A 17126-nucleotide genomic window follows, 5' to 3' on the forward strand; every position below is an offset into this window, starting at 1 on the left:
GCACAGTAGTTTTTTTTATCGTTATTTTCAATTATTTTCGTGCTTTTATTTTCCTAAATTGAGTTTTGAACTCTCGCGAGAGTTGCATGGTACAATTACGTTACTATAAATTCAGTCACTGCACCTTTAATGCGTTCCTCGTGAGTAAGCGGGTGCCGGGTCACGTGCCTAGTCACGTGCCTGTCAAATCTCATTCGCTCGCGCAGCCGTGAACACAACTGAGGAAGTAAAATTGAGCTAACCAGCAGAACGCAAACTAAGCGATACAGCCGATACGGAGGATAGCATTCGTTTTGACTGACGTAAAAGTTGTGTTCGTCTTTATCGATAAACTAAATGACTGCTATTGTTCGGACTTTTGTTGACATGGAGTTACTTGAGAACAATGTTTAAATAGCTGTAGCTGTTGCTTGCTAACTTCAGGCTAACAAGCTAGCGATGAGCTGTTGTTTTGGTTGGAGAGATAGCTGGCTAACAAGCCTAACCTCATAGCACAACGAAAATCCATGGTATCAGAGTCGTACCCGATTAGGTTTCCTCTCAAAAACAACCGAGACACTAAACCAGTTCCAGTCGTTTGATGGAGACATAAAATCGCAGCAGCCTGACGGACTTATCAGTGGTCACTCAGTCAGCTGATGTTGCATTAACTCTTTTGGGGCTTCGTCCAGGAGAACGGTCTATGATTGAATCAACAATATCACTTCAACATGCATGACGCGTATGAACCAGTGCCTATTTTAGAAAAACTTCCTCTTCAGATTGACTGCCTGGCGGCATGGGGTAAGTTGTTGTCATTCTCTACTGCTAGCCTTCCATTCTTGGACAAAGAAGCTGTGCCTATGGGCGATTATTTAACTGCAATCTCAGTTTGTCATGAATGATGTACTGCAAGCCAGTCACTACTTAAAAACGTTTATGTTACCTGACATGATTGACAGCACACTTTGAAATGTCAGACCCTGATTCTTAGTTCTTCCTTCACAGAGGACTGGCTGCTTGTGGGAACCAAGCCAGGACATCTTCTCCTCTACCGAATAAAGAAAGATGCAGGTATATCAAACAAAAGGGATGTGTCAAACTGTGTTGTCTGCTTCAAATGATGGGTTTAGTCATTTCTGATGTCTTCTATACCCTTAGGTACCAACCGGTTTGAGGTGACACTGGAAAAATCCAATAAGAACTTCTCAAAGAAGATTCAGCAGGTACGTAAGACTTCAGGGTAAGGAGAGAGAGTTCTGCTTAGGTCAGTTATACAACTATCCATTGTATTACCCTTTTTTTAGTAGTGATAATAGGAGTTTGATTATGAAAATGCTCAGCTTATACTCCCACTGATCTGATTTTCATTGGGATGGTTGATATTGATCAGTGCATAATGCACTGCATGTTAATTCTCACATAAATGGATACTTCATGTTGAATTACTCTGTTGTGTTCCATAGCTTTATGTTGTCTCGCAGTACAAAATCCTCGTCAGTCTTCTTGGTAAGTTTATCCCCCTAACATAGATACGAAAGTTCACGTGTGTTAGAATTCATCTGTGTTATCAGTTAAAGACTATTTTATGTCTTCATCTGCAGAGAACAATATCCACGTCCACGACCTCCTTACCTTCCAGCAGATCACTGTGTTATCCAAAGCTAAAGGAGCAACACTCTTTGCCTGTGACTTACTGGTCAGTTCCAGTCGCTTTTAATTCTAAATCGTTATATCAACAACATTATTCATTTTAGTCTCCCAGCATGCAGCTAGCGGGCTGAGATACTGGGCTGGTTAGCTGTCTTACTGGGAAGCTTTTTTGTTTCCAGGGAGCTTTGAGTGAGCTGGTTTATTCAGTTTAATAAAATCAGAGGTTGTGTGCGCGCAGAGCGTTTCACTTTACACCAGCGCTCACTATTTCCTGGAGCTGAAAATGGCTTCTGGCAGTCTGATAATGTGTTTTCTAGTCCTTTGCATTCTATTATCATTTTCTTGTTGTTTTTGGAATTAAGAGTTGAGTGTCGTTAAAAACAAAAACAGACTTAGCAGAACTGGTCTTCCAAGCATTGAACTGGATGGAAAGTAGAGTGACATCAAATAAAACTCGTGATCTCTGCATACCTCAGTGGTTACCTGCTACCAGGAAGTTCAGTCACACATAAAAGAGCGAGCGCTGCTACGGTTGCTGTAATAAGTGACTCTGATTAAACACAGCAGCTTCTTGTTTGTATAACTATGCAGAGATTGAATTGGGGTCAGCAGATGATGGCTGGATTTTCACTTTTGACTGAAGTGTTCTGGGAAACATAAGTAATCAATTATGGTGAACGTTTATCCTAATATTTTACCAATCTTGTTATAATTTTGGGCTTTACTGTCTTTATTTGGAGGTAACAGATGACAGCATGTAACATGAGCTGTAAACATTCCCTCACCAAGGTGCTTCAGCTTTTGATTTGACATAAGGAGCAAGACGAGGGGAAAAAAGTTTAAATGTGCAAAAACAATATACACATTATTTTTTTCCCCCACACTCATTTTCCTTTTGTTCTCAGCAAACCAGCACAGGAGAGGAAAGATTGAGAATGTGTGTTGCAGTGAAAAAGAAACTGCAGCTTTATTATTGGAAGGATCGAGAGTTCCATGAACTGCAGGTAAAATATTGTACATTTGAGATGTGACTCGCTGCAGTTTATTCCAGGACTCATTTAAACATGTTGTCTTTTATCCCTCAGGGGGACTTTGGCGCTCCCGATATTCCAAAATCCATGGCTTGGTGTGAAAACTCCATCTGTGTTGGTTTTAAACGAGACTATTACCTTATTCGGGTGTGTGTCACACGAAAGGATAAACATGTCTTAATCTTACACTTACTGTTTATCTGCTGCTGCCTACAGCTTAAATTGATAATCCACCTATTGCTCAATTACTGACTTATAATAAAGCTTGAGATGTTTTTATTATGGTGTGTCTTTCCACCCTCACTCATACCAACCCTCCTGTGAACCAGATGGATGGCCGTGGCTCCATCAAGGAGCTTTTCCCCACTGGGAAACAGTTGGAGCCTCTGGTTGCCCCACTGGCTGATGGGAAGGTGGCTGTCGGTCAGGATGACCTGACTGTAGTGTTAAACGAGGAGGGTGTTTGCACCCAGAAGTGTGCCCTGAACTGGACGGACATCCCTATAGCAATGGGTAAGAAACACAAACACTAGCTAATACCAGAAAATCCTCAAACCTAGCCTTGGTCATTAACTTTGACCCTGTCGCTTCTTTTCAGAGCACCAGCCTCCCTACATCATAGCCGTCCTCCCCCGGGTCGTAGAGATCCGCACCTTTGAGCCCAGACTCCTGGTGCAGAGCGTGGAGCTGCAAAGACCTCGGTTCATCACTTCAGCTGGGTAACCGAGCCTCTGTGCAGCTACCGCTTCACCTGTTCAGTCAAACTTACCACATTCTTTAAAATTAGAGTCGGGACATTTAATTTTTACCAAACTAGTGTGGTAGGGTTGTATTTCGTTTTAATTTATAAGTTTTGAGAGTGGAAATAAAGAGACATACAAGCCTGCTGATCCCCTCCTGATATTGCAACTGTTGCAAAGCACCCTTAAAAAGACGTCCCAACATAAGTTTGTTGCTCTCAGTAGTTCCCCTGGCTTCTGTTTGCCACAATAATTATACCGCTAATCAGGATGATGATGATTCTTCTTTCCAAAGGAGAACACATTTTAATTCCAGTACGCTCTCTCCTCTCTCTCAGGCCAAACGTTGTTTATGTTGCCAGCAACCACTTTGTGTGGCGCCTGGTGCCCGTGTCGATATCCAGCCAGATCCGGCAGCTTCTTCAGGACAAGCAGTTTGAGCTGGCTCTTCAGCTGGCGGTGAGCTTCACTTCACTGTTAAACCTTGTTATGAAATTCCTCGAGATTCAATTAGTGCTGTAGCTCCGGGTAGAGGAACCTCAAATCCCTTACCTCCATCCTTTAAATGCTCGCCGCTTCTTACATTACAGTCAGCTTGTCTGCCAACCTCTCTGTTTCCTGGGGAAACTTCCAGGAGCAAAACCTTTTGGACGCTAGCTTTTCAGTAGCTGTATACATTTTGATGCCAGTGATACATTTTCTGACTTTCCTCTTCTTTTTGCCAGAAGATGAAGGATGATTCAGATGGTGATAAGAAGCAGCAGATACACCACATCCAGAATCTCTTTGCCTTCAACCTCTTTTGCCAAAAAAGATTTGATGACTCCATGCAGGTGTTTGCCAAACTTGGCACAGGTGAGGTTCTCCTTCCTCCCAGGGGACGCAGTTTGACTTAAGCCAAACTTTTAAGACTGTTGGACTTTCTGTCTTTTAGAGTTGCAGCCTTTTATTGAAAAATTGTACTGAATTCATAGTTTTCTCAGCAACCAATAAATTCCCCCTGGAATTGAATTTTTGTTGTAGATGGAGTTCAAACATGACTGAAAAATCATATCCCTGCTCCAGTTATGATCCTGTTATCTTCTTACAACAACATCCTTTGTAGAAAACCAGCATCATATGGTGTTAGACGTCGGTGACTACTCCCTCTTGTTTATTTTAATCTGTTATGCCCTCATTCAAAATAGAACACTCTCACAGAGGGAATACCTCAGCCAACATTATTATTATTATTAGTATTATTATTAAACTTTGAGCAATAGAGAAATTGTTTCCAGACCAGGAAAATGTTCACCTGATGTGTGTCTTTAGAAGCAGCTGTTCTACTTAGACCCGCACTCACATGAAGGTTTGAAGTAGATCTGTGTGTTGTCGCCTCACTAACATGAATCTCACACTTTTATCCTTTATTCTGCTGACTTTTGTTGAAGTCTTTTGACATCTGCAGTTTCTTCCGTTGACTGATGGAAACGTTTGCATCCACATGTGTTTTCCACAGTCTTGACAGAGTGTTTCTGGCTCTAACAAACTGTCAATTTTGGCCGGTGGAAGTAGTTTTTTAAACAGAGTATTGTGTATCTGTGTCATTAACTCCGACCTCAAATCAGTTTTGCCTTTAATCAAATCCAATAAATAAACTCACGTCTCATTTGTTGATTGAGGTAAATATCCCTTCCTGTGATCTGCAGACCCCACCCACGTGATCGGCCTGTATCCCGACTTGCTCCCACCCGACTACCGCAAACAGTTGCACTATCCCAACCCTCTGCCCTCGCTGTCCGGGGCGGAGCTGGAGAAGGCCCACCTGGCTCTCATTGATTACCTCACCCAGGTGTGTGTGTGTGTGTGTGTGTGTGTGTGTGTGTGTCCTAAGACAATGACAACAACCAAAGGGTTTTATAATAGTAGAAGCATATGTAAGGTGAAAGTGGTGTGAATATAAACGATATCTCTGTCTAACTTTATGATGTCAGAAACGCAACCATCTGGTCAAGCAGCTGAACGACTCGGACCCGTCTTCGACGTCTCCGCTCATGGAGGGAACTCCTACCATCAAAAGCCGCAAGAAACTGCTGCAGATCATCGACACCACCCTGCTGAAATGTTACCTGCATGTAAGCCCAGACTGTCCTTTTTTTTTTCCTGAGTCTTTGTTACTGAAAAGGAGAAATTTCCATATTGAAGTGTTTGACTGGATCATGATGAATTTGCAGCGGATTGACTGTCCTCTGCTCCTCTTTAGTCAAGTGATCGAGGTGTCTTCCAAAAATTACTTGTCACTGTGAAAGATTGGAATTGAACACGTGAATAGAAGCGTATTTTACACAGACTTTTTTTGTTTCAAAGGAACAGTTCACTCTAAAATGAGTAGATTATATCCATCGTAAGCGATGCAGCCGTCTTTAAGTCAAAAAGTAGATGGGGACTTAAAAACATTGCAGAATAAACTGCAGAAAACATCTCAGAATGACTGTGAAACCTGTTTTAATGACTGTATTTGTCAGTGACGTAAACTGTTTCTAACTTCCAAAAGTTACATCAGCTCTTAGGAACTTGGCACTTTTCACCGTCCGCTTCAACAACTAGGTGTTATCACAAAAAAGTTACTGCGACCGTTGAAACCGGCAGTGGGACACGGCAGTCCTTCACCTGACACGCAGCTCAATGTGTTTGCTTTGACAGGTTTGCTTTGAAAGGAGTTGAGGTGTCTTCCAGAGATCACTTAAATGGGTCTGGTATTGATTTAGAGACGCAGATGCCTGGACAGCTAAGAGAATCCTTTGATTTACCCTGATATGGATCCACAAAAACCTCATCTACACTTAAGGAATGTTGTGAAACAGCTGGACTGACTTTCTTTTCTATATTTATCAGCCTGTTCATGTCATTTATGACTCTTGGAAGACTCTCCAGGTGCTTCCTACACCTTTTGAGATAAACTGAGCACTCCTCAACCAGAGAAACCTCCGCGGTTCACCTCAAGGATTATCTCTGTAGTTTCAAGCATCTGGCTTTAATTATTTAAAGGCTGTGATGAATTGATCAGCGATGTCACCTTTTGAAATCCGATGGTGTCTTCGTCGATATCGCGTGATTGATGATTAAAATTTGCTCTCTCCATCCAGACCAACGTGGCTCTGGTGTCCCCCCTCCTCCGCCTGGAAAACAACCACTGCCACATTGAGGAGAGCGAGTACGTCCTGAAGAAGGCCCACAAGTACAGCGAGCTCATCATCCTCTATGAGAAGAAGGGTCTGCATCAGAAGGGTAAGGGTCAGAAGTGTTCAGTGTTTGACTGCAGTCACTAGGGGGCCCTCAATGATAACCAAAACACGGAGTGTGGGATTATGGGAGTTGTAGTCAAAGACTCAGGTGATTATTCTAGAGGAAAAGATGTTTAAAGTTTTATTCTTTTTGTGTTCAGTCACGTTCGTAGGCTTTGTTTCTCTCTAAGCAGGTGATTAAATGAAACTTCTCTCCACTTCAAATAAAATCACAGCAATTGATTTACTGTATGATTTTTTTTATTTGTGACATACAGCTTTAAGTTACAACCAAATCCTGTAACACATCACTGTGTTTTACTTTTACCTCCACGGAATCATAGGGGGAAAAAAAACTAAAAAGAAGGGAAGCATTATTTTGTGGCATAATGGGATATCCTGACATGTTAAAGATGCAGCAGTTTGCTTTGGGGATTAAAGTTTCAATAATAGACTGTGTGTGTGTGGCTGATGTGTCACACGCCTGAGGTGGCAGCGTGAGGTTAGAACAAATTAAAACACCGTCTCCCAAACGCTCACGTTCAAATTAGAAGTCAAATTTGAGGTTTAGTTTCTAAATGACAAATGGCTCGATGCCAAAACCGCGTTGGCCGTCGTCAGCCCCCACACTCCCCCTTGTTAGCTCCCAGTTTAAACACAAGAACCATTGTTTCCTGAATTGGTCCATTATGTTTACAAGCGCAGAGCTGGTAGCCATTTAGCGCAGGTATTAGCTTTGTGCTGGTAGCTAAGCTGCGTTCTGGGCGCCGGCTGAGGCTACACGGTTTATCTCAGGGGAGGTTTCCTCATCATCCGAGCGGATCAGAGCCGTCTTAATAGTCATTTGCTTTCTGGCGGGATCCTGCAGCCGAGTCTGGCCTGCTCTTGTGAGCGCGGCTGGTTTTAATCTGTCTGCTGTAATTTATGCTTGTATAATCATGCTGCTCGGTCTGCCTCTCTGTCTCTGTGCCAATTTGAACCAGCTGCTCCCGTCCACCAGTTAACGCCACATGTGTCTCGTTCAATTCCCGTCGACAGAGGAATTATGTATTGCATTGCCCGTGAGGGGTGATGACTTTGATGATTTTCTTACTTTCCATCACTCACACTGAAGTCACATTGGCTCTTGGTGGTCAGGGTGTGCAGGAGTCACCGGTTTCACGATGCAACGCGGTCTAAAATCCGGTGGGTATCATGTCATGAACATTTGCTTGTTACCACTTTCCTGGCAGGAGAGGAAGATACTGTGCAAAAGAAGGCAGAGAGCAGGAGAGGAGGATTTCCCAGTGTCCCACTCTCCACTTTCATACGACGAGGAAGACTAAAACGACTGACATCTTTTTTCTTCTGACACTGAAACTAGAGAGAAAAATGAACTGAGTTGCACTAATGCCTCTGTTCTCTCATGTAATCAGATAATTAGCGTTATGAGCCTGTAAGAGGTGAAAACAAATGATTTACACTCTTTGAATTTTAAAGATGATCTAATTTTTAATCACATTTCCACTAAAAATTGTTAATGATTCCACTATTATGTGTTTTATTCAACAGAAACAAAGTTAATTCTATTATGGACCATTTTAATGATGACAGCTGCTCCTACTACTACTAATAATAAAAAATGTGCGTGAAACAATCCATAAGAGTGTAGGAAAAGGTAATACAAATATAAGGTGGTTTAGTATCAGTAAAGGGAGGCTTCATAACCGTTTAAATTACCATAAATTATAAAATAAATGGTTAGTCGCTATATCGCGGAATTTTGTTTTTCACAGGTGGTCCTGGAACACATAAACCATGAGTAATGAGGGGTTACTGTTATAGCTATAATGAGCTACCGTTATATCTTTGACTTCCTTTACTCTACCTCACCCGGTTTTCTCTCTCTCAGCCCTGCAGGTGCTGCTGGATCAGTCCACCAAAGCCAACTCTCCGCTGAAGGGCCACGAGCGAACAGTGCAGTACCTCCAACGACTGGGTGAGGACTGACGGCCCGGTCCGGTCTGTTTCAGCTTAGAGCACTGAAGCTGTCACTGCGTGTTTAATCTGCTGTGGTGGCTCTGGCAAAGCCTCTGAGAAACCTTTCACCCTGATTCATTGTGGATATTGGATGTAACGTACAATATTGTCTGCGTTCTGTTGCATCATGGTCTGCAGTCTTTCAAATGTCTGGCGCTGACTGAAGGAGAGTGTTTTTTTCCTGCTGCTTTTTTTTTTTTTATTGCACAGCGTAAGACATGCCAGTAACTTTAAATCATCACTGTAATCAAACGCTGCATGTGTGACTCTGAAACTTGAATATATGCTGCATCTCCATTCCTGCTGTTGTGGTGAAGATAAAGGTTTGTCTTCCTCCCCACAGGGGTGGAGAATATGGGAATGATCTTTGAGTTTTCTCCGTGGGTGTTAAAGATCTGCCCTGAGGATGGCCTGAAGGTGGGACGTGAGATTTGTTTAAAACATCAGAAAACTACTGATTCATTTATTTTATGGATGTAAAATTACTCATCTCTCGTGTGCAGATCTTTACAGAGGATCTGACAGAAGTGGAGACGTTGCCCCGACACAAGGTGCTCAACTTCCTGAGGGAAGGCTTTAAGGAACTCGCCATCCCATATTTGGAGCACATCGTTAACATTTGGGAAGACAGTGACCCGGAATTTCACAACGTGTTGATCCAGCTGTACCTGGAGAGAGTTCAGGGCCTCATGAAGCAGTACCTCAACTCACTGCCGGAAGGTACGAGCAAATTTATTATTTTTCCATTATGGGAAAAAAAAGTATCTAAAATACAAGAAATGATCTCAGAATCTTCTTAAGGCATTACTTTATCAACATGATTCCTAATTCACTGCAGAGTTTTCCTGTGATTACATCACTGCATGTGGGTTTAGTTTTCTGTCACTTGCTCGTCCACAGTCATCGCCAGACACATCATGAACGCCATCCATCTCTCTGTTTGAGCCATTTAATGATCATCCAGGGGGTGGGGTAGGGGGTCGCCTATCGAAACGAAGCCCTCCGCCAGCAGCTCGACATGTGCAGCTCATTAACTTCCAATCTGTCGGAGAATAATAAGAATAATCTGTCATGCTATGAAACAGAATGCATCACACGGCCTGTAATACATTATAGTTTGGTTTTCTGACAGTATTTGGATCATATATTATTAACACTGTAGACCTGAGTTCCTTTAAAAACACTGGATGTACTCATAAATTATATTATTAGACGTGTAACGGGCAGCTGATTTCAGATCTGTCACTTTGCTTGACTACAAATATTGGTTGATTATTAAATTTGTTGCAGACTAATGTCTTGTCAGTCCACCGATCAATTTATTAGACAGTCTTTGCAGGTCATTTAAAGGGATTTGATGTAATTAAAACCCGTGTCCTGCCGTAGGAGTTCCAGCTGTCGCCGCCGGGAAGGAGGAGGGAGATCTGGGCGAGTTCAGGAACAAGCTGCTGTCTTTCCTGGATTCCTCCACCAGCTACGAACCAGCCAGGCTCATCAGTGACTTCCCGTTTGACGGTGAGGACTGTCTTTAACGGTGGACGTCGCTTCTTTTCGGTTAAAAGATCAGTTCCCCAAGTCAATCTGGGATCTCCCTGTTTCCGAAGACTTTGTTTATGTGGTAGCAGCTGTTGTCATTTCATATCTTTTCATGTTTAAAAGCGAAGTTGGCTTCCCTTAATGATCATAGATATGAATAAAAGACTAAAAACGTCTGTCATTTGTGTCAAAGGAAATTACAGATACTATTTTTTCTTAAAATTTCTCACCTGTCCCAAGGCCTCCTGGAGGAGCGAGCGCTGCTTCTGGGACGGATGGGTAAACACGAGCAGGCGCTCTTCATCTATGTTCACATCCTGAAGGACACCCACATGGCTGAAGAGTGAGTACTCCTGCAAACGCCCCAGAATCCTTCACAGCAGGAAGAGCAGTTAACACCAAGCACCAGAAAAACCTGTGTAAACCCTCAGCAGCTGATTTGACTTGAATTAATATTTGACTGTTAAAGAGTCTAAAATGGTGAATAAGTTGATCCGAAGGCGTATTCGTTCTGTGAAGCGGCAAATAATTTACTCCATATTGTGGTTTTATCTTTTCACGTGATCTCTCTGCAGATACTGTCACCGACATTACAACAGTTTAGTCGATGGGAACAAAGACGTAAGTAGCTTTTAATCTAATTTTATTTGAAATTTTTGTTCCTGATCTGTTAATTTTTCACAGAATTATTTTTTTTTAACGCTCATAGATTTTGTTGCTTTTTAAATGTTTCTTTTTCATATTACGTACATCATCTTCTTCTGCCTTCAGCTGAGTGCCTTTTGTCTGCAGAAAAATGCTTGACAAATATAATGGATTATTTATACCTCCGGCATTCAGGGACAAGAGCATCGCTAGTTCTACAAAAATGTCAGAGAAGTGAGCTGATATTGTCTTTCAGGGCTATAAAATATTTGACTGCAACCAATTATTCATCACTAGCCTCAAAGGGCAGGATGATAAAAGATCCCTATTTTGATCCATTAAACTTGTTATTGTGAGGATGTTGCTCAACATTTCAAGAAATGTTTGCTTTCTTGTCGAGAAACGTCTGAAAAGATCATCACCGCTGTCATACACAAGCTTCTAATGGGAATGCAGTAGCTAGTTTAACATAAAGACTCACTTTCTGTCATGTCAACCATTAACATATTCAAATAACGTTCTCAACAAAAAAATTTTCTAATGTTCTAATGGCTGCTTTTCACCTCTTCAGGTGTATTTGTCTTTGCTGCGGATGTACCTGTCCCCTCCTGACGTCCACTGTCTTGGGCCCATCAAGATGGAGCTGTCGGAGCCTCAGGCCAACCTGCAGGCGGCCCTGCACGTCCTGGAGGTTCACCACAGCAAACTCAACACCACCAAGGTAAAGAAGGAACAGAGCAGCGCTCCGATCTGCGCCGGGGGTTCAGTCAGAACAAACCCCCGCGAGGCAGTGCTAAAACTCTTGTACTTAAACCTTCACACACAACAACCTCTCCGGTACTTCAAACTGCTCTTTAATTCGGAAGGACATAGCTGTTTTCTAATTCTGGGATTTCTCTATATTTGTAAAGAATAGACGTCTCTCTAATTTAGTAATCGCTGCCAATTCAGACAAGACATGGCATTGAAAAGGAACCGGATAAGTGTGGCTCATTTTGCCAGGATCTGAATGAGATAGAATAACATGATTAGAATAAAGTCGTGTGGCATTTGGTTTGAATCAAAGCAGCGACTGAACCGAACAAGACTCGTATAAAAGAGAATGGAAAGGCTGCGTTTAATCAGAACGCTGCCTTTGTGATATAAAATACAAAAAAAAAAAAAAAAGAAAGGAGACGATCTCCTTGGAGATTAGGTTGTGATGTGAATCTTTGATGGTTTGACTTCCTGAACCCCAACCCAAAATAGAAACCACTTAATTTATGTTTCTGTTGAAAACTCAAGTCCCACTGATCACAATCCACAAACTGACATCTGGTGATGAGATGAAATCCCTCCAAGGACAGTCCTTATATATATTTAGTTTGCTGCACAATGGAATGTCTAAAAATCAAATTACAACTGATTCATTTAACACAAACTTCCAATAATTAAAGCTTGTTGAATTTCCACAAAGGACGTCTCAGCTTTGTTCTTCAGTAATTTCTCCACTTTCTGATGGTAAAGTCTAGAACTGGTCACCAGTGTTGAACAAGCCGATGTTTTCCAGGCCATCAATCTCCTCCCAGCCAACACTCAGATCCGAGAGATCCGCGTCTTCCTGGAAAGCGTCCTGGAGGAGAACGCCCAGAGGAAACGCTGCAACCAGGTGCTGAAGAGTCTGCTACAGGCCGAGTTCCTGCGGGTGAGTCCTTCGTAGCGGGGTTTCGTGTTGTTTCATGTAAATGGGATTCAAATTTCAGCTTTCATAATAATACCTGGTGTAGCCGCCGAAGCGAAGGATGTTTGCGCGACGTCGAGGAAAACATCAGAAAGAATGTTTTCATGCTGTTAGTCTCCATCCTCTTTATTAAAAACACAACGGGATGTTTTATTGATCCTCTCAGAGGTTACAGGCTTCCCTCTGGTTAACATGTATTCAAATTCACAAATACTTGAAATGAATTGTTTTAATTAATCCAGCATACAGTTACCTCGGGATTAAACCTGATACGTTCCCCGTCTTCAGGTGCAGGAGGAGCGGATCTTCCACCAGCAGGTTAAATGTGTCATCACGGAGGAGAAGACCTGCAGAGTGTGTAAGAAGAAAATAGGGAACAGGTAATCGCTGCGTCGGCGTATGAAGCTTGAATTTCCTCTGAAACTGTTCTGCGCTTAAAGGAACAGAGCAGATGTTATATATTCATGATCGTAAAACATTTCTGGCCGAAATAACCAAACATAAAATGACTGCATATGTTGCGTAAGCTGCTTCCATGTCTTTGATCCCACCTGTTTTCGTGAAGTGACGTTTGTGTGTTAACATAAGCTTCTATTTTTTGCTTTTTGCTCTATATCTTTGCTCCTCCTCCTCTTTCAGTGCGTTTGCCAGGTATCCCAACGGCGTGGTGGTGCATTACTTCTGCTGCAAAGACCGTAACGTGTGTCCTACGGAGCAGTAACAGCTCCGCCCGGCAAACACGCCCATCCACTGTCTCCATGGATTCTGAAGCTCGGACACCTTTGAAACCTCCAGGCTGTGGAATCACGCGCCCCAAGCAGAACAATAAGCGTCGACATTTTTTAAAAACTTGATACGGTTTGAAGTAACAAGGGGTGGGTGTGTGTGTGTGTGTGTGTTTGTTGCTCATCAGAAGAGGAGGAATGAAGATGAAGGAGGACTGACTTCTGAAGCAGGTGTCACTGAAGCGCTAGAAGGACTTCAGGTGCCTCAAGAGAAAATGCGCCCAATCAGCGCTCATTCGAAGAGAACTCGCCGTCTCCCCCTCCTCCTGTAACGTTGTGTAAACTCCAGAAACTGCTTGTTACGCCAGCTTCACTCTGCAGGAGCGCAGTCGGATCCCGTCGGGGACTCTGAAGCTCACGTTGGCAGTGGGTTCACTCGCTTAATTTGCCGGTTAGCATGTACGTGCCCTTACTGATGAAGACAAATGTCTTGTTGTGTTTGATTTAAACACGAGGCGCTTCTTTCATTAACATTGTTCATGACTGTTTGGCTTCAGTTGGTGTGAATGCTATTTATTTATTTTTTTGTGTTTTCTTTCTGCAGACGTACATCAGTGAGTTGTTATAACTTTTGAACGGCAGCCAACGTAGCAACAATCATCTCAGGATAAAACTACAGGGTTTCTCTTTTAATTTTTCACCTTCATTCAAAATTCCATCTGTAAACCTTTTTCTTTAAGCAGGTAGTTAATCTATTTTTGTAATTAATTAATCTGTCGTCAATTTCCCAAAAAAAAGCAGCAATTTGGACATGACATTTATCTATAAATGAAAGTAAATTCATTAAAATGTTAATCAGAAGTAACGTGGAGCAGAGCTGACTGATCGGTTACTATCTGATATAATTGTCATATTTATGTAAACTTGTATTTCTGGTTACGTCTTCTTTATGTTTTACAGTAAACCAGTTAAAATTGACTGAAGATGGGTTCCAACACTGCCACCTGGTGGTGTGGGGTTTAAACGTAGCTCAAAATGAACCGCAGTCATAAAAAGTTTGCGCGTAAACCAGTGAGAATAAATCACAAAAAGAAGATCTAACACTCGAGTGTGTTAATGTTTTTCACACCTCTAACAAGCAGATCAATTAGTGTATCCACCTCTCTTTCAACTCTTCCATTTTTGTCCCACTCCGCTTTTAGGTTTTCATAAATCTTTATTTATAAACGACAAACATGGTGAAGGAAATTTCTCTCATCATTAGTGGGTCTGTCATTCTGGATAATTCTTTAATTCTTTATATTGAAGAAAGACTCCGTTACTCTGTCAAAGGTTATAACATCTCACTCTGACATCTCAAAATAACAGCACTTTAAAAGTGGGTGGAAATCCTGTTTATTCATTGAACTGGAAGGAATGATCAATCGGTATATTTTAACTGCAATTTTGTTGGATTGTGTATGAGTGTATTGTTTGTACGAGGATTCATCCCAGAAGCTAGAACTCCCCAGTTTAACTAGACTTAATAATAAAGCGATGAATGTATGTTTTTAGACTGCTTCGAGGTCATTTGTTCTGTTACTCCCTGGACTTACATGATTGAACATTTCAACCACTAAGCTGAAGTCTGAGGTTTGCACACATTCTCTGCGAAGACTGTTCTTGAGTATTTGTTTTTATTTGGAACATTTGTACCACCGTGTGTGTACCGTGTAAATACAGAAGTATCTCACGACGTTAATCGAGTCTGAAGGTGGTGTAGCTCTGTCTGGCTTTAATTGATAATAAACAAGAATTTCCAGTCGTGTTTGTGTGCGTCACTCATCCCTGTCTCGCACATGTTCGCACTGGTGCTGGTATTTACTGGGTAGGTTGGTCACATTTACATTCAGCTGATTCAATAATAATGTTCCTGTAAGAAATTCCCCAAATGTATGGAAGTCTTTTTATACCAAAAAAAAGTGAAAACACTGATAAGGAGAAAATCTTCCTGGACATCATGATGATGAAAATTATGACTTTAAATGGATGATTTTGCAAACAAATTCCAATGGATACAGATTTTTATCCAAATCTTACATCTCCCATAAAAGACATGGTCTTAAGTAAAACATTCTTATGTCTGCAGGCTGGAATGTGAGTTTATCAAAGATATCTACTGCTTACTGCGTTCCTTTTTCTAAACATGCATTTTAAATGTCCTCCCGTTCTTATAAAGGAGAAAGGGCGTCCTTCCCCTCCTCATCTATTCACGGACAGTCGGCTTCACCCATATTTCATCCTGATGTCCTGTCCCAGATAGACCCATTATCTCTGGAGCTCAGGCACCAGAGAATACCCTCGCTGTTAATGGACTTCCTACTCTGAGCTGATCCAGCTGGAGCAACAATTTCACAACGGCCCGACTGCTCAGCAACAAATTCAGTCACACGTCCACGAGCTTTGGAGTCTGCCGGCCGTCCTCTACCTCCGTCAGAGCCTCGGATGGATCCCGATGACTCCGTCGTCTTGGCAGGGAGACAGAAACAAGCCTGACAAGTGGGCTCAGACCTGCAGAATATGTTCGACCGACAGACGCGTCGCTGGTGCATATGGAGGACGTGATCACACCAGCGTCCCCTGTGAGCTTGTAAAAACAGCATCCATGAAGCTGTTGTGAAACGCTGAATAATTCATCACCCTCCACATCATTGTAGATTTCCTTTTCAGTGTGTGTGTGTGTTTGTGTGTGTTCCCAACTGGCATGCTGTAATGTCTCGGAATTGCGCACCAGTGCACAAATGGAAAAGGTGTTCCAGTTAAAAGCGGTGAGGCAGCAGGAGTTTGACCTTTTTGACCCCAGGAGAAAACGCCCACGATTTATGTGGAGGACTCTGAGTAAAAGCTGAGTCAACCATGATGCTGGGGCTGATGTAAGGATTACTGTCTTTTCTTTTTTCTTTTCTTTTCTTCTCTATTCTTTTCAAACCCCTCTCTCCATAAACGGTAACACCAGTTGGTCCCCCCCCCCCACCGCTGGTCCCACGCTGAAACATTTAACAACGCCGTTAAATTATCTAAAGACTATCAGGTGTCCCTCGGGGTAAAACTTTCTCCACGTTATGATCTACTCTCTGAGAAAGTTCTCATTATTTTTGAACTATTGAGTCATTCTGTTGAGAAACTCTGTCATTGATTAGCTCGGCCAAAAGTCCTGTTTCTCATTCGTCTGCTTGTTGTTTGCGGGCCTGCATAAAAAAAAAAAGAAAGAAAGAAAAATTACTCGACAGTTCATGAAGTCGGTGAGTGGTGGTCGTAAAAATACTGGCCTAGGCGGCTGTTGACGTTGAGTCACCACTACTTCATCACTGTTCCTTTATGTGTGTACAGGTTTCCGTGGAAACCGCACAACAACAAATGATGAAAACCCACAACTACTATGTGTTAAACGCACGTGTGAAATTTGAACGTAGTAGCGGTCGTACGGCCCTTCAGACGGCCCTCCATGCTAAGTGTTATCACATCCAGACTCAAAACGGACTGGTAGAAAATCCCAGAATGCATTGTGACCAGAAGAAGCTTAAAATGTTATATTTATATTTATTAAAAATAACCATGTCAACATGTTAAACGTCTTTTAAAGGAGGAATTGGATTTGACCCAAGCATCTTTAGTCGGTGCACAGGAGAGGTTATCTGCAAGCTGACGTGGACGGTCTTTAAAGCAGATGCACACATGGTCGGCCTGACACTACAATCACCCCTTCCAAATAAGGAGGTATCACATGTGACTCTAGGCATGGAGCTCTGATCCTCACCCACAACATGATTGCTGCC

General features: G+C 42.3%; 1 protein-coding gene across 2 annotated transcripts; it reads left to right on the plus strand.

The window, feature by feature from the left end:
• Positions 1 to 214: 214 nt before the first annotated feature.
• On the plus strand, positions 215 to 15112 carry vps39 (VPS39 subunit of HOPS complex). 2 transcript variants are annotated; one of them, XM_068339445.1, is made up of 24 exons: positions 215 to 783; positions 988 to 1053; positions 1141 to 1205; positions 1446 to 1488; positions 1584 to 1678; positions 2538 to 2636; positions 2718 to 2810; positions 2993 to 3176; positions 3262 to 3382; positions 3742 to 3862; positions 4129 to 4258; positions 5092 to 5234; positions 5377 to 5517; positions 6529 to 6670; positions 8558 to 8644; positions 9029 to 9102; positions 9189 to 9405; positions 10072 to 10200; positions 10462 to 10564; positions 10797 to 10842; positions 11438 to 11587; positions 12416 to 12550; positions 12875 to 12966; positions 13226 to 15112. In XM_068339445.1, the coding sequence occupies exons 1-24, from the start codon at positions 711 to 713 to the stop codon at positions 13305 to 13307; spliced, it is 2631 nt and encodes an 876-aa protein (XP_068195546.1). In that variant the 5' UTR covers positions 215 to 710; the 3' UTR covers positions 13308 to 15112. The 2 variants fall into 2 exon arrangements, with proteins under 2 accessions (XP_068195546.1, XP_068195547.1); XM_068339446.1 differs by having other exon boundaries at positions 4132 to 4258.
• Positions 15113 to 17126: the final 2014 nt, after the last annotated feature.

Source organism: Antennarius striatus, chromosome 17, assembly GCF_040054535.1.
Source record: "Antennarius striatus isolate MH-2024 chromosome 17, ASM4005453v1, whole genome shotgun sequence".
Taxonomy (NCBI): Eukaryota; Metazoa; Chordata; class Actinopteri; order Lophiiformes; family Antennariidae; genus Antennarius; species Antennarius striatus.

What these genes read in the sequence shown, in the direction of transcription:
- vps39 (XM_068339445.1), top strand. Translation starts at nt 711, where the DNA reads ATGCATGACGCGTATGAACCAGTGCCTATTTTAGAAAAACTTCCTCTT. An exon ending in GAAGGGTCTGCATCAGAAGG is followed by an intron (nt 6,671 to 8,557) that starts GTAAGGGTCAGA and finishes TCTCTCTCTCAG; the next exon opens with CCCTGCAGGTGCTGCTGGAT. An exon ending in TACAGGCCGAGTTCCTGCGG is followed by an intron (nt 12,551 to 12,874) that starts GTGAGTCCTTCG and finishes CCCCGTCTTCAG; the next exon opens with GTGCAGGAGGAGCGGATCTT.